General features: G+C 49.2%; 1 protein-coding gene across 2 annotated transcripts in view; it reads right to left on the reverse strand.

Moving 5' to 3' along the window:
- Positions 1-25,543, reverse strand: part of nudt14 (nudix (nucleoside diphosphate linked moiety X)-type motif 14) — a 75,365-nt gene that overhangs the window by 19,723 nt on the left and 30,099 nt on the right. The window contains exon 2 of one of the 2 annotated variants that reach the window (XM_055640252.1): positions 15,506-15,549. In XM_055640252.1, the coding sequence (XP_055496227.1) occupies positions 15,506-15,549 (44 nt within the window). Of the gene's footprint in view, positions 1-1,688; positions 1,811-15,505; positions 15,550-25,543 lie in introns of those variants that run through there. The other variant, XM_055640251.1, reaches the window with a different exon arrangement.

Below are 25,543 nucleotides of genomic sequence, written 5' to 3' on the forward strand. Positions count from 1 at the left end.
CAAATTGTAAGTGACACTTCCTCCTTGATAAGCATCAGCACGGGAACACCTCAAGACTGCGTGCTCAGCCCCCTGCTGTACTGACTCTATCCCCATGACTGTGTAGCCGGACACAGTTCTAACTCCATCTTGAAATTTGCCTACAACACCACCATTGTTGCATGAATTATAGATGATAGGACACAAAAAGCTGGAGTAATTCCGCAGGACAGGCAGCTTCTCTGGAGAGAAGGAACGGGCGATGTTTCGGGCCGAGACCATCCTCCCAACGAATTATAGATGATGATGTGATCAGTGTAGGGGGGACAATAGACAATAGCTGCAGGAGTAGGCTATTTGGCCCTTCGAGCCAGCACGGCCATTCAATGGGATCATGGCTGATCATCCCCAATCAGTACCCCATTCCTGCCTTCTCACCATATCCCCTGACTCCGCTATTTTTAAGAGCCCTATACAGCTCTCTCTTGAACGCATCCAGAGAACTGGTCTCCACCGCCCTCTGAGGCAGAGAATTCCACAGACTCACCACTCTCTGTGAGAAAAAGTGTCTCCTCATCTCCGTTCTAAATGGCTTACTCCTTATTCTTAAATTGTGGCCCCTGGTTCTGGACTCCCCCAACATCGGGAACATGTTTCCTGCCTCTAGCGTGTCCAAGCCCTTAACAATCTTATATGTTTCAATGAGATGCCCTCTCATCCTTCTAAACTCCAGTGTGTACAAGCCCAGCCGCTCCATTCTCTCCGCATATGACAGTCCCGCCATCCCGGGAATTAACCTTGTAAACCAACGCTGCACTCCCTCAATAGCAAGAATGATTTAAAGATCGACTGACCAAATGGTGTCAGGACAACAACCCCGCTCTCAACATCCGTAAAACCAAGAAACTGATTGTTGACTTCAGTGACGGGACGGTAGAGGAGAGAATCAAAAACATTCTTTGGTGACATTTATCTGAAGATCTGTCCTGGACCCAGCACATTGATGCAAAACTCTAAGTAAGAGCATATTGACTGGTAGCATCACAGCTTGGTTCAGCAACTCAGACACCCAGAAACGATTGGCAAAGGTGGTGGACACTGCCCGGTCCATCACAGATACAGACCTCCCCACCATCGAAGGTCCATCACAGATACTGACCTCCCCACCATCGAAGGTCCATCACAGATACTGACCTCCCCACCATCTAAGAGCCTGAAAACTGTAACGTCCAGGCTCAGGAACAGCTTCTTCCCAACAACCATCAGGCTATTGAACACGACAACCTCCAAATATGCTTCAAACTATATGGACTTGGAGACTGTTTTTGTCTTTGACTACCCTAGCTTAAAAAAAATATATATATTAAAAAACCTTTTGGTGTTTGGCTTTATAGAGTACAATGTTTACAGGCCTGTTGTGCTGCTGCAAGTATGAGTTTCCTTGTTCCGTTTCGGGACATATGACAATAAAACACTCATGACTATCTTGAACTACAAACTGCCTGGGGTGCACCAGAGACTTTGGGCTTTGTCATGTTTTTGCACTACATTAGGTTTTTTATTTATTGAACTTTTTTCCTGTTTGTTTAATAATTTAATCTATTGAGTAAGGGCCGGCATGGTGGCGCAGTGGGTAGAGATGCTGCCTCACAGCGCCAGAGACCCGGGTTCAATCCTGACCTTGAGTGCTGTCTGTACGGAGTTTGTACCTTCTCCCCGTGACCTGCGTGGGTTTTCTCCGGGTGCGCCGGTTTCCTCCCACACTCCAAAGACATTCAGGTTTGTAGGTTGTAGTAGTAAACACTGCCCCGTCCATCATCGGCTCTGACCTCCCTTCCATCGAGGGGATCTATCGCAGTCGCTGCCTCAAAAAGGCTGGCAGTATCATCAAGGACCCACACCATCCTGGCCACACACTCATCTCCCTGCTACCTTCAGGTTGAAGGTACAGGAGCCTGAAGACTGCAACGACCTGGTTCAGGAATAGCTACTTCCCCACAGCCATCAAGCTATTAAACATGGCTCGGACAAAACTCTGAACATTAATAGCCCATTATCTGTTATTTGCACTTTTTCAGTTTATTTATTCATGTGGGCATTTACGTACATAATGGTATATGGACACACTGATCTGTTTTGTAGTCAATGCCTACTATGTCCTGTTGTGCTGAAACAAAGCAAGAATTTCATTGTCCTGTCATGGACACATGACAATAAACTCTCTTGACTCTTGAGGTTAATTGACTTTGATAAAAAAATATATAAATTGTCCCTAGTGTGTAGGATAGTGTTAGTGTATATGGTGATAGCTGGCCGGCGCGGATACAGTGGGCCGAAGGGCCTGTTTCCACACCGCCACTCTAAAGTAAACTAAAACTACTCTGCTTACAGACCTGTAGAAGTGTCTCGACCTGAAACATTATCCATTCATTCTCTCCACAGATGCTGCCTGTCCTGCTGAGGTACTCCAGCTTTTTGTGTCTATCGTCTAATTTGATCTGTCATTTTCACACCTCACCCTCTTCCATTTTTCTAGCCTCCCTCTCCCCCAATTCTCAGTCCAAAGAAGGGTCTTGACCCGAAACGTTATCCATTCATTCTCTCCACAGATGCTGCCTGTCCCGTTGAGTTACTCCAGTTTTGGTGTCTATCTTTTAAACCAGCATCTGTAGTTCCTTCCCACACTGCTTACAGTTGTTTAAGAAAGAACTGCAGATGCTGGAAAAATCGAAGGTAGACAAAAATGCTGGAGAAACTCAGCGGGTGCAGCAGCATCTATAGAGCGAAGGAATAGGTGACTATTCAAAGGAATTGTCCTCCTCACAACCTAAACCTATACCTATAGTCAGAGGGTGGTGAATCTGTGGAATTCTTTACCACAGAAGGCTGTGGAGGCCAAGTCAGTGGATATTTTTAAGGCTGAGATACAGTAGATAGATTCTTGATGAGTACGGGTGTCAGGGGTTATGGGGAGAAGGCAGGAGAATGAGGTGAGGAGGGAGAGATAGATCAGCCATGATCGAATGGTGGAGTAGACTTGATGGGCTGAAGGACCTAATTTTCCTATCACTTATGGCCTTATGACCAGTCTGAAGAAGGGTCCCGACCCGAAATGTCACCTATTCCTTCGCTCCATAGATGCTGCCTCACCCGCTGAGTTTCTCCACCATTTTTGTCTACCTGCTTACAGTTGTGTAGGTTCTGCAAGGAAGGATTTCCTTGTTCTGTTTCGGACATATGACAATAAAATACTCTTGCTTAGAGGTTTGTTACAGCAATCGGAGGCATGCCAAATATCTTTAAACTTCTATGTAAATAGAAGGTCTGGTGTGCCTTATTCCTGATTAAATCTTTCCACACCTGTGATGATAGGTTACTCAGGTTGTAAATGAGAGGCCACACGACAGACAGACAGACTTCAAAGAGCTGTAGACTAGTTATTTAGTTCTCAGTAAGTTGGCAGCTCCAGCACTGGTTGGGATCGGTGGAAAATGGCAATTACTGGGGCTGGAAGGAGCCAGTGTTCACCAAAGATCCTATAGCGAGCAAGAGAGATCACTCGAGGAAAAAGACGTAGTACGGTCATGTGCAGATTCATGGGGAATTTTCGGCCCCATTTCCGTAACCGGCTTCCGTCTCCGCACCAAAGATCCTATAGGATACTAGTGCGGAGACGGAAGAAGAGGGCAGGGGTGTGGAGAAAGAGAGGGTTGGGGGGGGCAGAGAGGGGGGTGGGGAGGGGGATGGAAGGGGCAGAAGAGGAGGTAGGGGAGAGAGTGGGGGGTGGGGGTGGTGGGAGGGGGGTGGGGGGGGGGGGCAGAGAGAGTGGGGGGGGGGGGGGCAGAGAGAGGGGGTTGGGGAGGGGGATGGGAAGGGGCAGAGAGATGGGGGAGGGGCAGAGAGAGGGGGTTGGGGAGAGAGGGTGGGGAGGGGGATGGGAAGGGGCAGAGAGAGGGGGGTTGGGGAGGGGCAGCGGTGGGGTGGGGGGGGGGGGTGAGGAGAGAGAGAGAGAGAGAGAGTCAGCAGAAAGACTAGTTGGGCAGGAAGGAACTGCAGATGCTGGTTTACACTGAAGATAGACACAAAAAGCTGGAGTAATTCAGCGGGACAGGCAGCATCTCCGGCGAGGAGGACGGGGGGGGTGACGTTTCAGCTCGAGACCCTTGGCTGGCTCAGCTGATGTAAGGCTCTGCGGTGATCAGACATCAATCAATCCCCCCCCCCCCCCCCCCCCCCCCCCGCACGCTGGGTGAGCTGTCAGTCTGAGATCCCCCCCCTCCCCAACCTGGACGGGAACTAGTATCACCAATGAGTGCCTGGCCAGCCCACTGATGGACAGCCGCTAACACACGTGCAGCTATGTCTCCTGTGTCTTTATTTAGGCAGTGGAGCGCAGGCTATATTTAGCTGGCATCAGGGGTTCCTCCCACAGCCAAGAAACTGTTCCTTCACCAATAACTTTTGCAAATGTTATGTAATATCTCACAGACATGGTACTAGAGACAATGCATCAATGTCTCCATAATTTGCAAATCCATAGTAGATGCAGTTATCTCAGCGCTCAGTCCGAACACAGTAGTTTCAAAGTGGGTGCAGTCCTGTGTGTGTGTGTGTGTGTGTGTTTGTGTGTGTGTGTGTGTGTGTGTGTGTGTGTGTGTGTGTGTGTGTGTGTGTGTGTGTGTGTGTGTGTGTGTGTGTGTGTGTGTGTGTGTGTGTGTGTGTGTGTGTGTGTGTGTGTGTGTGTGTGTGTGTGTGTGTGTGTGTGTGTGTGTGTGTGTGTGTGTGTGTGTGTGTCTGTCTGTGTGTGTGTGTGTGTGTGGGCCATAAAGCCCTCCGTTTCTTCCTCGACCGCAGCACCATCCAATCTCCCTCCACTTTATAGTTTTTTCGCACCTCAGTCTTAAATGGCCTCCCCTTTATTCTAAGACTGTGGCCCCTGGTTCTGGACTCGCCCAACATTGAGAACATTTTTCCTGCATCTAGCTTGTCCAGTCCTTGTATAATTGTATGTGTTTCTATAAGATCCCCCCACATACACTGGACGTACACTCCATTGAGGATAAATGGGGATCCTGTGGATAGGGTGAACTGTTTTAAATATCTGGGAGTCCACATCTCTGAGAATATGACATGGGCATCACACGCCTCAGCACTCGTGAGTAAGGCAAGGCAGCGCCTTTACCACCTCAGGCAATTGAGGAAATTCAGAGTGTCTCCGAGGATCCTCCAGTGCTTCTACGCAGCGGCAGTGGAAAGCATCTTGTCCGGGAACATTACCATCTGGTTTGAGAATTGCTCTGCCAAGGACAAGAAGGCTCTGCAGAGAGTAGTGCGTTCGGCCGAACGCACTATGGGAACTTCACTTGCCCCCTGCAGGAACTATACATCAGGAGGTGCAACTCCAGAGCCAACAATATCATGAGAGACCTCTTCCACCCCTGCAACGGACTGTTCCAGCTGCTACGGTCAGGCAAACGCCTCCGTTGCCATGCGGTGAGAACGGAGAGGTTGAGAAGGAGTTTCTTCCCAGAGGCCATTCGGACTGTAAACGCCTATCTCACCAGGGACTAACTCTACTGAACGTTATTCCTTCCATTATTTATTATGTAAAAGAATATGTGTGTTATGATTGTGTTTATAGTTTGTTTGGTTGTTTGGTTGTTTGTCTTTTGCACAAAAGTCCGCGAGCATTGCCACTTTCATTTCACTGCACATCTCGTATGTGTATGTGACAAATAAACTTGACTTGACGACATCCTTCTAAACTCCAGTGAATACAAGCCTAGTCTTTTCAATCTTTCCTCATATGACATTCCCGCCATCCCAGGGATCAATCTTGTGAACCTACGCTGCACTTCCTCAATCACAAGGATGTCCTTCCTCAAATTAGGAGACCAAAACTGTACACAATATTCCAGATGTGGTCTTACCAGAGCCCTATACAACTGCAGAAGAACCTCTCTACTCCTATACTGAAATCCTCTTGTTATGAAGGCCAACATTCCATTAGCTTTCTTCACTGCCTGCTGTACCTGCACGCCAATTTTCAGTGACCGGTGTACAAGGACACCCAGGTCTTGCTGTACCTCCCCCTTACCTAACCTAATCCCATTGAGATAATAATCTGCCCCCTTGTTTTTGCCACCAAAGTGGATAACCTCACATTTATCTATATTATACTGCATCTGCCACGCATCTGCCCACTCACTCAACCTGTCCAGGTCACCCTGCAACCTCCTAACATCCTCTTCACAGCTCACTCTGGCACCCAGCATTGTGTCATCCGCAAACTTGCTAGTGTTGCTCCTAATTCCCTCTTCCAAATCATTAATATATATGGTAAACAGTTACGGCCCCAACACCGAGCCTTGCGGCACTCCACTCGCCACTGCCTGCCATTCTGAAAAGGACCCGTTCACTCCTACTCTTTGCTTCCGGTCTGCCAACCAATTTTCTATCCATATCAACACCCTACCCCCAATACCATGTGCTCTAATGTTAGTCACTAGTCTCCCGTGCGGGACCTTATCAAAGGCTTTCTGAAAGTCTAGATACACTACATCCACTGGCACCCCTTCATCCATTTTACTTGTCACATCCTCAAATAATTCCAGAAGATTAGTCAAGCATGATTTCCCTTTCATAAATCCGTGTTGACTTGGGCTAATCCTTTTACTGCTCTTCAAATGCCCCATTATTACCTCTTTAATAATTGACTAGCATCTTTCCCACCACTGAAGTCAGGCTAACAGGTCTGTAATTCCCCGTTTTCTCTCTCACCCCTTTCTTGAAAAGTGGGATAACATTAGCTATCCTCCAATCCACACAAACTGATCTAGATGCTGGTAAGTAACATAGAAACATAGATAATAGGCGCAGGAGGAGGCCATTTGGCCCTTCAAGCCAGCACCGCCATTCATTGTGATCATGGCTGATCATCTACAATCAGTAACCCGTGCCTGCCTACGCCCCATATCCCTTGATTCCGCTAGCTCCCTAGAGCTCTATCTAGCTTTTAAATACATCCAGTGAATCGGCCTCTACTGTATTCTGTGGCAGAGAATTCCACGAATTCACCTCCCCATCCTCCAGTTTAAACCGAAGCGCCCAGTGGAACATATCCCATTTTGGGTCATTCTTCAGCTAAGCCCCTCGAGCTCTATCTAGCTTTATAAATACTGCCTGTCCCGCTGAATCGAATCTATCTCTACTGTATTCATGTGGCATTTTACATTATTTTATGTACTGGTGTTGGTTTGTGATGGACACTTGGACCGAGATACAGTGAAACACTTTGTTCCGCATGTTATCCAGTCAAATCGTACAGTGCCTGTGGAAGGGCCGAATGGCCTACTCCTGCACCTATTGTCTATTGAAAGAGAAAATAAACAGTGTTTAAGAAAGAACTGCAGATGCTGGTAAAATCTACGGTAGACTAAAAAATGCTGGAGAAACTCAGCATCTATGGAGCAAAGGAATTGGCGATGTTGGCGAGTGGATGAGAACATGTGATAACAACAAACTACTGTCAAAGGGCGATCGATGGGTAGCATGGACTCGGTGGGCCAAAGGGCCTGTTTCAGTGTTGTATCTCTAAAACTAAAACAAAGCATTGCAGGAACTCAGCGGGTCACGCAGCATCTGTGAAGGGAAATAGACAGATGATGTTTCTGGTCAGTCTGAGGAAGGCTGTCGACCCGAAACGTCACCCATTCCTTCTCTCCAGAGATGCTGCCTGTCCCACTGATTTACTCCAGCTTTTTTTGTGTCTATCTTCGGTTGAAATCAGCATCTGCAGTTCCTTCCTTGACGAACATAGGGAGACGTTTTGGGTCGGAATCCACCTTCAGACTGATTAAACCCGTCGCACGGTACGAGTTCTTTCCACGAGTTCTCCCGAGTTTGCCCTGATTCGAACTCGGAGATTTATGGTGATGGCCGCTCGTCGGTACTCGGGGCTCTCGTGGACATTTTTCAACATGTTGAAAAATCTTCACGAGTCTTCCTGTGCTTACCTGCCATTAGCGAGTCTTCCCGAGTACCTGCTGTTAGCGCTAAGAGACGTCCCCGAGCTCCGACGTACCCGCTACGTTCATTCTCCGTGCTTACCACGAGTTTGATTTTTTTTAAACTTGGGAGAGCTCTTGGAATGAACTCATACCGTGGGACAGGGCTATTAGGGTGGGGGAAATAAAGGTAGAAGAGAGGTGTGGGCAAGTCAAAGACTGGCGAGTGAAAGTTGGATACAGATGAAGGGGAATTGGGGGGGGGGGGGGGATAGGCAGATGTTCGGACAAAGGCCAGAGATCTCTGCATAGATGCTGCCTCACCCGCTGAGTTTCTCCAGCATCTTCTTAAATAAACTGCTTGCAGTAACATATAATGTTACCGGCACAGAGAGAGTGCAGATATACTGTTTACTTTGTGAGCTCCATGCACACAAGGAATGTCACTGCACTGTTGCATTTGATGATCAAGTAATCTGAATCTGGATCTGAATCTGTGAAGGAGATAAGTAGAAAGCAACTTGGATGGAGATAAAGAACAAAAGAGTGTGGGAGAGGGCCGAGTGCTAAAGGATTACAGAGAGACATTATGAATATAGAACACTTCTATACAAAAGAAACATACTAGGGGTCTGTATAGTACCACTGTCATAGTGTGTAGGAAGGAACTGCAGATGCTGGTTTAAACCAATAATGGACGCAAAATGCTGGAGTAACTCAGCGGGCCAGGCAGCATCTCTGGAGAGAAGGAATGGGTGACTTTTCGGATCGTGACCCTTCTTCAGACCATAGTCCTGGAGGATTTCACTTCACAAATATTAACTGGGACTGCCTTATGGGCCCGTCCCACTTAGGCGATTTTTTCGGCGACTGTCATAGTCGTAGCGGGTCACCGTAAAAATGGCGACTGGACCCCCTCCCCCCCCTTACGACAATGTCTACGACAACCTATCCCCTAGTCGACGTCAAGCTGTGGCAATCTACCGACAACCGGCGACCCATTACGACCACACCTACGACAACCTACGTCCACCCACCACAAGCTACGACAAGGTAAGACAATTCAGTCGCCGGTACCTGTCGCCGGTTGCTGTAGGTTGATGGAATTCTCCAAAGTCTGCACCGGCGACAACCCACGTCATCCGGGCGACAACACCATCGTCACGCTACGATCGTTGGCGTCAAGCCCACGACCGCCAACTGTCGCCGAAAAGTTTTGAACATTTCAAAATCCAGCGGCGACCAGAAAAAAGGTACGACTCTTTGGGCGACTGAGGAGACCAGACAGGCGACACCCAGGCGACCATGTGGCGACAGCCTAGTCGCCTGTAGTCGCCTAAGGGCATTAGTGTAAAAGGTTGAGAGAGGGCAGAGTTAATAGTTGTGTTGAGGGGAGCATTTTGATACAGTGCGTGATGGATAATGTTGCTAGAATTTAGAAGATTGAGGGGGGATCTTATAGAAACTTACAAAATTCTTAAGGGTTTGGACAGGCTAGATGCAGGAAGATTGTTCCAGATGTTGGGGAAGTCCAGGACAAGGGGTCACAGTTTAAGAATAAAGGGGAAATCCTTTAGGACCGAGATGAGAAAACATTTTTCGCACAGAGAGTGGTGAATCTCTGGAACTCTCTGCCACAGAGGGTAGTTGAGGCCAGTTCATTGGCTATATTTAAGAGGGAGTTAGATGTGGCCCTTATGGCTAAAGGGATCAGGCAGTATGGAGAGAAGGCAGGTACAGGATACTGATTTGGATGATCAGCCATGATCATATTGAATGGCGGTGCAGGCTCGAAGGGCAGAATGGCCTACTCCTGCACCTATTGTCTATGTTTCTATGTTTCTCACACAAAGGGTGGTGGGTGTAAGGAACGAGCTGCCGGTGCAGGTAGTTGAAGCAGGGACTATTGCAGATTAAGAAACATTCAGACAGGTACATGGATCGGACAGGGTTAGAGGGATATGGGCCAAATGAAGGCAGGTGGGACTAGTGTAGGTGGGACATGTTCGTCGGCGTGGGCAAGGTGGCCAGAAGAGCTCTATGACTCTAGGTCAGATGGATTCCGGGGCTGGAGGACACAGGCTTAGGGTGAGGGGAGAGATGTAAAAGGAACCTCTGAGGTAATGTTTGATCCTAAAAGCCCTGTCCCACGGTACGAGTTCATTCCAAGAGGTCTCCCAAGTTTGCCCTGATTCGAACTCAGAGATTTACGGTAATGGCCACTCGTCGGTACTCGGGGCTCTCGTGGACATTTTTCATGAATCTTCACGAGTCTTCTCGTGCTTACCTGCTGTTAGCGAGCCTTCCCGACTACCTGCCGTTAGTGTTACGAGCCGCTAAGAGACATCCCCGAGCTCCGACGTACCCGCTACGTTCATTCTCCGTGCTTACCACGAGTTAGACTTTTTTTTAACTCGGGAGAGCTCTTGGAATAAACTCGTACTGTGGGACAGGGCTATAATTTGTTCCAGAAGGAACTGCAGATGCTGGAAAAATCGAAGGTTGACAAAAATGCTGGAGAAATTCAGCGGGTGAGGCAGCATCTACTGAGCGAAGGAATCGGTGACGTTTTGGGTCGAGAACCTTCGCTCCATAGATGCTGCCTCATCCGCTGAGTTTCTCCAGCATTTTTGTCTACGTAATTTCATCCATGTACCTTGTACCTTTCGGCTCCCTCTCCCTTGACTCTCAGTCTGAAGGGTCTTGGCACCTATTCATTTTCTCCAGAGATGCTGCCTGACCAGCTGAGTTACTCCAGCACTCTGCGTCTATCATGGAATGAGCTTGCCAGAGCAAGCTACAGGAATGGATACATTCACTATTTTCAAGAGACATTTGGACAGGTGTGTGGATAGAAAGAATTTAGAGGGATATGGGCCAAATGCCAACACAGAATGCCAACTTGGTCGGCTTGGGCAAGTCGGGAAGAAGGGCCTGTTTCCGTGCTGCACCACGAAGGAAGGAGCATTTCTACCGCTGCACCATTGGGAGTGGCCAGGAGAGACGGGGTGGGAAGGTGAGAGGGAGGGGGATGAGAAGGGGGGGGGCAAGATGGGATGGGAGGGCTAGAGAGAGGGGAGGGAGAGATGGAGGGGGAGGGGGAGAGAGGAGGGAGGGAGGGGGGGGGCGAGAGGGGGGGGGGGGGGAGGAGGGAGGGGGGGGGGGGGGGGGGAGGGAGGGGGGGGGGGAGAGAGGGAGGGGAGAGGGAGAGAGAGGGAGGGGGGAGAGAGGGAGAGAGAGGGGGGGGGGGAGGAGAGGGGGAGGGATGGAGAGGGGGGGGGGGAGGGGGAGAGAGAGGGGGAGGGGGAGGGGAGAGGGGGAGGAGGGGGAGGGGGGGGGGGGGGGGAGAGGGGGGGGGGGGGGGAGAGAGAGGAGGGGGGAGGGGGCGAGAAGAGGGAGGGAGAGGCGAGGGAGGGAGGGGGGAGGGGGGAGAGGAGGGAGGGGGGGAGAGGGAGAGAGAGGGGGGGGGGGGGGGAGGGGAGGGGGGCGAGGGAGGGGGGGGGCGAGGGAGGGGGGGGGAGAGAGGGAGAGGGATTGGAGGGAGAGTGTAAGTAAGTAAGTAAGTAATTTTTATTTATATAGCACTTTTAAATCAAATCACGTTGAAGCCAAAGTGCTTTACAGAGAAAAAAAATGTGATTATCATACATCCATACAAAACAAAAAAGATGAAAAAAAAGACACAATACACCATAGGATTCTCGGAGTGGGGCCGAGAGAGTGGGTGGGTTGAGGGGGAGGGGGGACGAGAAAAATTAAAGTGAGCGTGAAGATCTAGTGGGGGTAGGAAAACCAGCAAAGAGCAGAGGGAGTGAGGGAAGGAGAGGGGAGTTGAGACAGAGAGATGGAGAGCGGATGGAAGGGATCCAGAGAGTCACGTCATTGATAACGATTTACAATGCCCTGGTTTGCTGCTGGACATCTATAAATAATTCCAGATGCAACTTTTCCCACTTTATATTTGTACATTCACACCACCGGATCTTCCTGTTCCTGCAACCACTTAAAATATTCTCATAATAAAGGAAAAAACGGGGAGATGAAAGCAAGATCTTAAATAAATTGTACAGTGGATAAATCAGTGTTCCTGTCGATCCTTGATTGGACTTTACTGGCTTTGCCTTGCGCTAAACGTTATTCCCTTACCGTGCATCCGTACACAGTGAATGGCTTGATTGTAATCATGTATTATCTTTCTGCTGACTAGTTAGCACGCAACAAAAAGCTGTACCTCGGGTAGAGTGAGATGTAATGCTGAGGCTCTATAAGGCGCTGGTCAGGCCGCATTTGGAGAATTGTGAGCAAATTTGGGCCGTATATCTGAGGAAGGATGTGCTAGCTCTGGAGAAGAGGGTCCAGAGGAGGTTTACAAGAATGATCGCAGGAATTAGTGGGTTAGCATATGATGAGCATTTGACAGCACTGGGCCTCTACTCGCTGGAGTTTAGAAGGTTGAGGGGGGACCTCATTGAAACGTACAGAACAATGAAAGGCATAGAGTGGATGTGGAGAGGATGTTTCCACTGGTGGGAGAGTCTAGGACCAGAGGTCACAGCCTCAGAATTAAAGGGTGCTCCTTTAGAAAGGAGGCAAGGAGGAATTCCTTTAGTCAGAGGGTGGTGAATCTGTGGAACTCATTGCCACAGAGGGCTGTGGAGGCCAAGTCAGTGGATATTCTTAAGGCAGAGTTTGACAAATTCTTGATTTGAATGGGTCAGGGGTTATGGGGAGAAGGCAGGAAAATGGGATTAGGTGGCAGGGATCAAAGGTGGAGTAGACTCGATGGGCCGAATGGCCTAATTCTACCCCTATAACTTGTGAACGTGACAACAAACTAAACTACTCCCTCCTCCTCTCACCACCTTTCCCCATCTGTGACATTCTCCGTCAACTACCCAATTTGGGAACCGGCCCATCGGCCCATCGAGTCCGCACCGTCCACTAGTACTATCCTCAACACGAAGGACAATGTACAATTTTACCAGGGTCAATTAACCTACAAACTGTATGTCTTGGAGTTTTATGGCCCTGTCCCACGGTACGAGTTCATTCCAAGAGTTCTCCCGAGTTTCCCCTGATTCGAACTCGGAGATTTACGGTAATGGCCACTCGTCAGTACTCGGGGCTCTCGTGGACATTTTTCAACATATTGAGAAATCTTCACGAGTCTTCCCATGCTTACCTGCTGTTAGCGAGTCTTCCCAAGTACCTGCTGTTAGCGTTACGAGCCGCTAAGAGACGTCCCCGAGCTCCAACGTACCCGCTACGTTCATTCTACGTGCTTACCACAAGTTTGATTTTTTTTAAACTCGGGAGAGTTCTTGGAATGAACTCGTACCGTGGGACAGGGCCATACGGTAGACAAAAGATGCTGGAGAAACTCAGCGGGTGAGGCAGTATCTTTGGAAGTGAATGGACAGGCAGGGTTTCGGGTCGTGACCCTTCCTCAAACGAATCAGTCTGAAGGACAGTCCCGACCTGAAACATCATCCAAAGATGCTGCCTGATCTACTGAGTTCCTCCAGCGCTTTGTGTTTTGCTCAAGATTCCAGCGCCTGCAGTCTCTTGCGTCTCCCCAGTCGCTCAGTGGGCCAGCAAACATCCATGGTCGAGTCGCTGCCTCACAGCGCCAGAGATCCGGGTTCGATCCTGACTACGGGTGCTGTCTGTATACTGTTTGTGCAGTACAGGCAGCATCTCTGCAGAGAAGCAATGGGTGACGTTTCGGGTCAACTCTACTCACTTGTATTCACTGGAGTTTAGAAGGATGAGGGGGCTTCTTATAGAAACATATAAAATTATTATATGACTGGACAAGCTAGATGCAGGAAAAATGTTCCCAATGTGGGGCGAGTCCAGAACCAGGGGCCACAGTCTTAGAATAAAGGGGAGGTCATTTAAGACTGAGGTGAGAAAAAACTTTTTCACCCAGAGAGTTGTGAATTTATGGAATTCCCTGCCACAAAGGGCAGTGGAGGCCAAATCACTAGATGGATTTAAGAGAGAGTTAGATAGAGCTCTAGGGGCTAGTGGAGTCAAGGGATATGGGGAGAAGGCAGGCACGGGTTATTGATAGGGGACGATCAGCCATGATCGCAATGAATGGCGGTGCTGGCTCGAAGGGCCGAATGGCCTCCTCCTGCACCTATTTTCTATGTTTCTATGTAAAACCCTTCCTCAGACTGACCAGAAACATCATCTGTCTATTTCCCTTCACAGATGCTGCCTGACCCGCTGAGTTCCTCCAGTGCTTTGTTTTTGTTTTAGAGATACAGCACTGAAGCAGGCCCTTCGACCCACCGAGTCCATGCTGACCATCGATCGCCCTTTGACAGTAGTTCTATGTTATCCCATGTTCTCATCCACTCCTTACACACAAGGGGCAATCTTCAGAATACTTTTTCTACAGTTTAGTATTTCAATCAGGCTTCTAATCTTGGCTGTGTCAGCCACACCATGACCCTCACCCTCACCCTCACCCTCACCCTGACCCTCCCACCCCCACTCTCACCCTCACTCTCACTCACCCTCACTCACTCTCACCCTACCCTCACCCTCACTCTCACCCTCACTCTCACCCTACCCTCACTCTCACCCTCACCTTCACTCTCTCTCACCCTCACTCATTCTCACCCTCACTCTCACCCTCACCCTCACCTTCACTCTCTCTCACCCTCACTCACTCTCACCCTCACTCTCACTCACTCTCACTCTCACCCTCACTCACTCTCACCCTCACTCACTCTCACCCTCACTCTCTCACCCTCACTCTCACTCACCCTCACTCACCCTCACTCACTCTCACCCTCACTCACTCTCACCCTCATTCTCATTCACTCTCACCCTCACTCTCTCTCACCCTCACTCACTCTCACCCTCATTCTCATTCACTCTCACCCTCACTCTCTCTCACCCTCACTCACTCTCACCCTCACTCTCACCCTCACTCACTTTCACCCTCTCACCCTCACTCACACTCTCACTCTCACACTCACATTCACCCTCACTCTCACCCGTGGAGGCCAAGTCAATGGGTATTTTTACGGCAGAGATAGCTTCTTGATTAGTACGCGTGTCAGGGTTTATGGGGCGAAGGCAGGAGAATGGGGTTAGGAGGGGGAGAGATAGATCAGCCATGATTGAATGACGGGATAGACAATGGGCCAAATGGCCTAACTCTGCTCCTATCACTTATGAACATGAAACAAGGAAAGGGATAAGGAGATAGAGAGAGAACAGGCGTGAAAGGATGTAGGTGGAAGTGGCCAGTCTGCCAACATCCACCCAGAAACAAAGTAGGTGCAAATATGCTGCCCAGGTGACGGCCACGATACCATTGCGTCAGGGAGAGAGGAGCGGGGAGAGAGGTGCTGGAAGGACTGGGCTGTAATCAGAGGCAGCAGAAGATGATCATCAAGAAAAGAGCAAGTGTGTAAATGATACATCACCGCGGCAGTGAGATCGGCGGGTGCCGGCTGAGGATGTAAACAATGGCAAGCGGCGTTCCAGGGGAGATTCACCTGTCGTGTGTTTTCACAAAGTCCCATTCCTTCCGGATGCCGTTCTGTAAACAAGAGGGAGAGAGAGATAGAGAGAGAGAGAGAGAGAGAGAGGCATGTTTGAGGAGCCTGTGTGTGTAGCGAGTGGAGAAATGACAGAGGTGAAGCAGACCAAAAATATCCCTGCGCCGGCAAAAGCAGGTGAGCCCCACTAGCAGCACTGGCCTAGGGGGGTGGTCTTAAAACCAGATGGAGAGAGGGAGAGGGAGAGAGGTAGAGAGGGAGAGAGAGAGGGGGAGAGGGGGAGAGAGAGATGTTGACATCACCGCAGATGGAAAATAAAGAGTGCACTAGGTGGGGGCTTCACACAGACAAGAACAGAATGGCAATGGTCATCTCAGAGGCAGGCAGTGTAGGGGGGGGGGGGGGAGAGAGAGAGAGAGACACAGAGAGAGTGAGAGGGGGAGAGAGAGAGAGATAGGGGGAGAGAGAGAGCGAGAGAGGGAGAGGGGGAGAGAGAGGGAGAGAGAGAGGGAGAGAGAGAGAGAGAGTGAGTGAGAGAAAGAGTGAATGTGAGAGAGAGAGAGAGAGAGAGAGTGAGATAGTGAGTGTGAGAGAGAGAGAGAGAGAGAGGGGGAAAGAGAGAGTGAGAGAGAAAGAGAGAGAACGAGAGAGAGTGGGAGAGAAAGTGAGAAAAAGGAGAGAAGAATCTCTGTCATAATGTCATAAGGGATAGTAGAATTAGGCCATTCTGCCCATCAAGTCTACTCCGTCATTCAATCATGGCTGATCTATTTCTCCCTCTTAACCCCATTCTCCTGCCTACTGACGGCCCCCACAGCCTTCTGTGGCAAAGAATTCCACAGATTCACCCAATCTGACTAAAGAAATTCCTCCTCATCTCCTTCCTAAAAGAACATCCTTTAATACTGAGGCTGTGACCTCTAAACCTAGACTCTCCCACTAGTGGAAACATCCTCTCCACATCCACTCTATCCAGGCCTTTCACTATTCTGTATGTTTCACAATAAGCTCCCCCCGTATTCTTCTAAACACTGGAGTACAGGCCCAGTGCTGTCAAACGCTCATCATATGTTAACCCACACATTCCTGGGTTCATTCTTGTAAACCTCCTCTGGACCCTCTTCTCCAGAGCCAGCACATCCTTCCTCAGATATGGTGCCCAGAATTGCTCACAATATTCCAAATGCAAACTGACCAGCACCTTATAGAGCCTCAGCATTACATCGCTGTTTTTGTATACAAGCCCTCGTGAAATAAATGCTGGCATTGAGTTTGCTCTCTTTAATACCATCCTGGCAGTTTGAGTAAAGTGAGTTCCAAGGGTCTCCCTCTGAGAGGAAAGACAATTGCCTAATCACTAATTTAATCCCTGCAATCTCTCCTTGACTGGCCGAGAGACTTGCTGAGAGAATGGAGCAGCTGGGCTTTTATACTCCGGAGTTTAGAGGGATGAGAGGATATCTTATTGAAACATATAAGATTATTAAGAGTTTGGACACGCTAGAGGCAGGAAACATGTTCCCGATGTTGGGGGAGTCCAGAACCAGGGGCCACAGTTTAAGAATAAGGAGTAAGCCATTTAGAACGGAGATGAGGAAACACTTTTTCTCACAGAGAGTGGTGAGTCTGTGGAATTCTCTGACTCAGAGGGCGGTGGAGGCAGGTTCTCTGGATGCTTTCAAGAGAGACCTAGATAGGGCTCTTAAAGATAGCGGAGTCAGGGGTTATGGGGAGAAGGCAGGAACAGGGTACTGATTGGGGATGATCAGCCATGATCACATTGAATGGCAGTGCTGGCTCGAAGGGCCGAATGGCCTACTCCTACACCTATTGACTATAGTCACATTACAATATATGGACACACTTATCTGTGTTATAGTTAATGCCTACTATGTTCTGTGTGCTGAAGCAAAGCAAGAATTTCATTGTCCTATACAGGGATACATGACAATAAACTCACTTGAACTTGAACTTGTACAATCTGCATTTACCCAGGGAGGGAAAAATGAAAGGCAGAGGATATAGTTTTAAGGTGAGAGAGGAAAGATTTACTTGGAACCCAAGAAGCAACCTTTTCCAGCCAGAGGGTGGGTGGTGGGTGTATGACCGAGCTGCCAGAGGAGGTAGTTGAGGCAGGGACTAGAACATTTGTCTGTTGTAGTAAGAAGGAACTGCAGATGCTGGTTTACACCGAAGATAGGCACAAAAAGCTGGAGCAAATCAGCAGGATGGGCAGCATCTCTGGAAAGAGGGAATAGGTGAGGTTTCAGGTCGAGACATTTCTTCAGATGGAAGACGATAAGACGGATAAAAAATATCTACCTGTATTCAGCCTTAAAATTATTCCCTGCCTCCATGCCGTCTGTGGCAAAGATTTCCACAGATTCACCACCTTCTGACCAAAGAAATCTCTCCTCATCTCCATCCTAAAATAAGTCCTTTAATTCTGAGGCTGTGCCCTCTGGTCCTGGACTCTCCCACTAGTGGAAACATCCTCTCCACATCCACTCTATCCAGGCCTTTCACTGTTCTGTATGTTTCAAAGAGGCCCCCCCTCAGTCTTGTAAACTCGGTCCTAAGTCCTGTCTCCTCCGCGCCCACCAGCCCAGCCCAGTGAGAGGTACTTTGATGCATCTTGTAGCATCAATTCTCTCTACATTGACGACACATGTGCCCATTAGTTTAACGGCTCGTTATCTTGTGCACCGCTCGTAAAGCAGAGCCCAGAAGCAGGTGAAACATGCAGAGCCCAGAGGCAGGTGAAACATGCAGAGTCCAGAGTCTAATGTAACGGCTGCAGAATGACAACATTCTGCACACCTGTACATGTCAGGTGTGTTAGACTGACGGGCCCGTGAGTGAGCACAGGGATTGTAAGCTGCATCAAGTGGAGTAACAAAGAACTGCAGGTGCTGGTTTACACCAAAGATAGACACAAAATGCTGGAGTAACTCAGCGGGTCAGGCAGCATCTCTGGAGAACATTTCGGCTCGGGACCCTTCTTCAGACTGATTGTGGGGGGGGGGGGGGGTTGGAAAATGGAATTCAAAAGACCAGGACAAGTCAGGGCCGGCAACAGATGAGCTCAGGCTGGAGAAACTCAGCGGGTGCGGCAGCATCTATGGGGCGAAGGAATAGGTGACGTTTCGGGTCAAGACCCTTCTTCAGACTTTCCAACATCTGCAGTTTCTTCCTAAACAGCTCAGGCGGGATTGTTCTGATTTGTTTGCTGCAAAGGCAAGTCAAATTTCACTACACTGTTTGTGATAATAAATGTCCTTTGTGCCTTTGTTGGCTCGGGGACGGGGTGATCACAAGAGGGATACTTCGCTGTGAACCGTAGAACTGGTTAACCAACGCCTGGAGGATACCCATGCGGTCACAGGGAGAACTCCACGCAGACAGCAACCGAGGTGGGGATCGAACCCGGGCCTTGGACGCTGTGAGGCAACGGCTCTAGGGGGGTAAGCCATTTAGAACGGAGACGAGGAAACACTTTTTCTCACAGAGAGTGGGGAGTCTGTGGAATTCTCTGCCTCAGAGGGCGATGGAGGCAGGTTCTCTGGATGCTTTCAAGAGAGAGCTAGATAGGGCTCTTAAAGATAGCAGAGTCAGGGGATATGGGGAGAAGGCAGGAACGGGGTACTGATTGGGGATGATCAGCCATGATCACATTGAATGGTGCTGGGCTCGAAGGGACAAATGGCCTACTCCTGCACCTGTTGTATATTGTCTAAGGCAGGGGAATGGGGTTAGGAAGGATAGATAGATCAGCCATGATTGGATGGGGGAGTAGACTTGATGGGCCGAATGGCCTAATTCTACTCCAGTTCCTCATGACCCCTCACCCTCACACGCCCACTTTCCTTTGATGTGCGGTGTTTACTGTGGCCATGATTGAAGGGAGGTGGCCTGGCATGTTTGTGCCCTGATCGTACTAAATCAGTGTGTGATAAGGCTGGGTGTACAAAGCCAGGGCAGACAATGGAGCCACAGAGCGGGAACGCCACACAGACTGCCAGCCCGCACTCCTCCCCCCCCCCCCCCTCCCCTCCCCCCCCCACACCCACACCCTGGCCCAGGCCATCCCAGTCCTCCCCTCCCCTCCCGCTCGCTCTGTTTGCCCAGTTGCTGCGCGACCCATTGCCAGTAATCATTAACTCCACACGTACTAACGACTCTGTGTGAGAAAGGACGGCAGATGCTGGTTTAAATCGAAGGTGGACACAAAATGCTGGAGTAGCTCAGCGGGACAGGCAGCGTCTCTGGAGAGAAGGAATGGGCGACAATTCAGGTCGAGACCCTTCATCAGACTGATGTCGGGGGAGGGGGCGGGGGTCTCGACCTGACCTGCCTCTCTGTGTGAAAAAGTTTTTGTTAGACATCTCCACCCTGGGGGAAAATGCTCTGACTGTCTACTCTATCTATGCCTCTCATAATTTGATATAGTTCCATCAGGTCTCCCCTCAACCTCCGACATTCCAGAGAAAACAATCCAATTCCCGGGATGGCGGGACTGTCATATGCTGAGAGAATGGAGCAGCTGGGCTTGTACACTCTGTAGTTTAGAAGTATGAGAAGGCATCTTATTGAAACATATAAGATTATTAAGGGTTTGGACACGCTAGAGGCAGGAAACAAGTTCCCGATGTTGGGCGAGTCCAGAACCAGGGGCCACAATTTAAGAATAAGCAGTAAGTCGTTTACAACGGAGACGAGGAAACACTTTTTCTCACAGAGAGTGGTGAGTCTGTGGAATTTTCTGCCTCAGAGGGCGGTGGAGGCCGGTTCTCTGGATGCTTTCAAGAGAGAGCTAGATAGGGCTCTTAAAAACAGCGGAGTCAGGGGATATGGGGAGAAGGCAGGAACAGGGTACTGATTGGCAAGAGCGGAACTCGCTATAAAAACGTGGAGGGGACGGGGGACACCATTTTTTGGCGGCCACGTGCGCATGCGCACACTCACACGTGCGAGGCTTCGGAGGCTCAATCCAGCGCTAAAAGCGGAGATTTTAAAATCGGGATCACAAAAACTTGGGGGGGATGTCCCCCACCTCTCAAAACATGGGGGGGGGACGTGTCCCCTCTGGCCCCCCCTGGGTATTCCGCCCCTGCTGATTGGGGATGATCAGCCATGATCACATTGAATGGCGGTGCTGGCTCGAAGGGCCGAATGGCCTACTCCTGCACCTATTGTCTATTGACCCAAAACATCACCCATTGCTTCCCTGACATCAGTCTGAAAAAGGGTCTCGACCCGAAACATTGCCCATACCTTCTCTCCAGAGATGCTCTGCCTGCCCCACTGAGTTACTCACAGCTCTACCATCTAAGCAGTGTACACTAGGGGGGTCATTATTTCTATACACTCCATGGTGGAGAGGGGTAGGGGGTAGGAGGGGGGAAGGAGGAAGGAATAGTCCACGCCTTTATTCCTACTACCAAAGTGCATGACCACACATTTTGCCACCCTGTATTCCATTTGCCACTTCTTTGCCCACTCTCCCAACCAGTCCAAGTTATTTATTTATCCACATCCCTCTATTCCCTGCTTGTCCATGTGCTAATCCAAAAAGCCTCTTAAACACCACAACCATATCTGCCTCCACCTCCTCCCCTGGCAGCGCGTTCCAGGCACCCACCACCCTCTGGGTAAAAAAAACTTGCCCCGCACATCTCCATTGAACATTTCCCCCTCGTACATTATATACCATGCCCTCTAGAAAAATGTTCTGACTGTCTCTACCCTATCTACCCCTCTCATAAAGTTATATACTTCGATCAAGTCTCAAACATCGAAAATAGGTGCAGGAGGAGGCCATTTGGCCCTTCGAGCCAGCACCGCCATTCATTGTGATCATGGCTGATCATCCACAATCAATAACCCGTGCCCTGCTTTCTCCCCATATCCCTTGATTCCGCTAGCCCCTAGAGCTCTATCTAACTCTCTTTTAAATTCATCCAGCAAATTGGCCCTCTGTGGCAGAGAATTCCGCAAATTCACAACTCTCTGGGTGAATTTATTTTTTCTCATCTCAGTTTTAAATGACCTCCCCTTTATTCTTAGACTGTGGCCCCTGGTTCTGGACTCCCCCATCATTAGGAACATTTTTCCTACATCTAGCTTGTCCAGTCCTTTTATCAATGTATACGTTTCTATAAGATTCCCTTTCATCCTTCTAAATTCCAGTGAATACCAGCCCAGTTTCCACTCAAGCTCTGGTGTTTCAGAAAAAAACACGAAGCCTAGACCAACTCACATCACAGTATCCCTCTATTCCCTGCATATCCATGTGCCTATCTAAAAGTCTCTTGGAAGCCACTTCTCCCTTTTATAACGCTGGTGATTTGGGATTCCTGAAGCCACAGGTACCAGAGAGTAAGTGATGAGACCAGTCAGTGAGGCCCAACAGTGGATGTACTTCCTGCGGCAGCTGAGGAAGCACAATCTTTCACAGGCAATGATGGTCCAATTCTACACGGCCATCGTAGAGTCTGTCCTCACCTTCTCCATCATGGTCTGGTTTGGCTCAGCCACCAAACTCGACACCTGGAGGCTGCAGCGAATCATCCGATCAGCAGAGAAGGTTATTGGCTGCAACCTTCCCTCCATTGACGAACTGTACACTGCAAGGGCCAGGAAGCGAGCGGGTAAGATCATCTCTGACCCCTCTCACCCTGGCCACAAACTCTTTGAATCACTTCCCTCTGGAAGGCGACTCTGGATTGTCAAAGCTGCCACTGCCAGACATAAAAACAGCTTTTTTTCCACATGTAGTAGCTCTACTCAATAACCAAAAATCTGTAGCCTCCTTTTGCTCTGGTATTTTATTTAATTCACATGTTTAATCAATAATGTTTTATTGTTAATGTTTAATGTTTTTTGTGGCATTCCTAACTATCACTGTACGTCATGTTGTCACTTACGTGCGGAGCACCAAGGCAAATTCCTTGTATGTGAATACTTGGCCAATAAACTTATTCATTAATTCATTCATTCATTCATTTTCATCATCCGTCGGAAAGAACTGCAGATGCTGGTTTAAACCGAAGGCACAAAATGCTGGAGTAACTCAGCGGGACGGGCTGCTTCTCTGGAGAGAAGGAATGGGTGACATTTCGGGTGGAGACCCTTCTTCGGTCTGAGGAAGGGTCTCGACCCGAAACGTCACCAGTACTGCCCGTCCCGCTGAGTTACTCCAGCATTTTGTGTCTACCTTTTCATTGTCTCTCTGGTTATGATTATGGTCAATTTGATCAACAGAAAGTTGAGGGTGTTTGCACAGCTTATCTGGTCACTGGTCAATTCACTGGTCAAGTCCTGGAGAGACAGCATGCTGAGGTCATTAACTGACAGCCAACTAAGAAAACGCTTCACAGCTCAACAGCAGGTTCCATACACCCACAACCCTCTGAAATAGTTGTCACTCAGGTTCCTGTTAAATCTTTCCCCCTCTCACCTTAAACCCATGTCCTCTGGCTTTTGATTGCCCTACTCTGGGTAAAAGACTCTGTGCACCTACACTATCTATTCCCCTCGTGATTTTGTACACCTCTGTAAGATCGCCCCTCAGCCTCCTTCTGAACCTTCTTCTGAACCTTCTGAATTTTGGAGTCGGCAGGGCAGTACTCTGCATATCGCCAACTTGGACAATTTTATTATTTTTTTAAATCAAGCTAATTAACCTACAAACCCGTACATCTTTGGAGTGTGGGAGGAAACCGAAGTTCTCGGATAAAACCCACGCAGATCACGGGGAGAGCGGACAAACTCCATACAGACAGCATCCGTAGTCGGGATCGAACCCAGGTCTCTGGCGCTGCATTTTGCTGCAAGGCAGCAACTCTAACGCTGCGCCACCGTGACTGCCCAAGGAGTAAAGTCGCTCCAAGGAGTAATGTCCGAGCATGCGCAACATCTCCCTATCTAACTCAGGCTTGTGGGACCGGAAGGCAGGGAGGGATGCGGGCCTGATGTGGGGAGGGATTAGCGTGGATGTGAATCACAGTCAGCATGGTGGGGATGGGCCGAATGGACTGGTTCCTGTACTGTACATTCCTATCACTCTGTGTGCATTTATTGCGACGTCACACTAAAAGAAAAGTAGAGTGAGGCCACACCCAGAGAGTGCAGGGATCGTCAGTAGAGTTGACTTGTGCTTTTGTTAATAAAGGCTGCCCTCTGCTGTAGCAGCAGCCTTCACTTGCTGCTCCATTCTCCGAGGAACTCCTCCACTTTGGAGTTAAAAGAGCAGCGCATTTTTAACGACGGACTTTATTCCTTTTGGTTTTAGTGGTCGGGGCCATCTGACATGGCAAAAGAATCCACAGCTTGAACGACGGCAACTTGATCGTGAATAGAGTGGATGTGGAGAGTCTAGGACTAGAGGGCACAGCCTCGGAATTAAAGGACGTTCTTTTAGGAGTGCTAGCTAGGGCTCTTGAAGATAGCGGAGTCAAGGGATATGGGGAGAAGGCAGGAACGGTGGTACTGATTGTGGATGATCAACCATGCTCACACTGAATGGTGATGCTGGCTCAAAGGGCCGAATGGCCTAGTCCTGCATCTATTGTCTATTGTCTATTGAGAAAAGGAGAAACATTTTTAGTCAGAGGGTGGTGAATCTGTGGAATTCTCTGCCACAGAAGGCTGCAGAGGCCGTCAGTGGATATTTTTAAGTCAGCGATAGATAGATTCTTGATTGGTGCGTGTGTCAGAGGTTATGGGGAGAAGGTAGGAGAATGGAGTTAGGAGGGAGGGATAGATCAGCCATGATTGAATGGCCGAGTAGACTTGATGGGCCAAATGGCCTAATTCTACTCCTATCCCTTATGACCTTATGAAAGCCTTCAACATCGGACAATGAACAAATAAATGAACCGGCATGTGTGTGTTCAAATACACAGGAATGAGAAACACAAACACATTCACACGTGTGCACACACACACACGTACACACACACACACACGTACACACACGTATATACACACACGTGCACACACACATGCACACAAACACACGCACACGTATACACGCACACACACGTATACATGCACACACACGCACACACACACGTACACACACGCACACACACACACACACACATACACACACACGTACATTCACACACACACACACATAAACACGCACACACGTACACTCACACACACGCGCACACACGTACACACACACACGTACACACACACACGTGCACACACACACGTACACACTTACACATACGTACACATACACACACATACATACACACACACACACACACGTACACACACGCACACACACACACAAGGGTCTGGGAACGAGGGGTATTGATTTGGACTGGGCAGGGATAGGGCCATACAGCACGGAAACTGGCCCTTCAGCCCAACTCGTCCATTCCGACCAAGGTGCCCATCTCAGCTAGTCCCATTTGCCCTAGTTTGGCCCATTTCCCTCTAAACCTTTCCTGTCCGTGCATCTTTTCAATGTTGTTATAGTCCCTGCCTCAACTACCTCCTCTGGCAGCTCATTCCATACACCCACCACCCTCTGAATCTCCCCACTCTCACAGTAAACCTCTAGTTCTTGATTCCCCTATTCTGGATAAAAGATTATACAGTCACCCCATCTATTCCCCTCATGATTTTATCAGATCACCCCTCAGCCTCCTGAGCTCCAAGGCATGAAGGATCATGGCTCCAGTCTCCAGAATGAATTCATTTCCCACATTGTTCATCAGTTAGAGCACCACACATAATAAGAATAAGGAGTAATCCATTTAGAACGGAGACGAGGGAACATTTTTTCTCACAGAGAGTGGTGAGTGTGGAATTCTCTGCCTCAGAGGGCGGTGGAGGCCGGTTCTCTGGATACTTTAAAGAGAGAGCTAGATAGGGCTCTTAAAGATAGCAGAGTCAGGGGATATGGGGAGAAGGCAGGAACGGGGTACTGATTGGGGATGATCAGCCGTGATCACATTGAATGGCGGTATTGTGTCGAAGGGCTGAATGGCCTACTCCTGCACCTATTTGTCTGTT

This window comes from Leucoraja erinacea, chromosome 9 (assembly GCF_028641065.1).
Source record: "Leucoraja erinacea ecotype New England chromosome 9, Leri_hhj_1, whole genome shotgun sequence".
NCBI lineage: Eukaryota > Metazoa > Chordata > Chondrichthyes > Rajiformes > Rajidae > Leucoraja > Leucoraja erinaceus.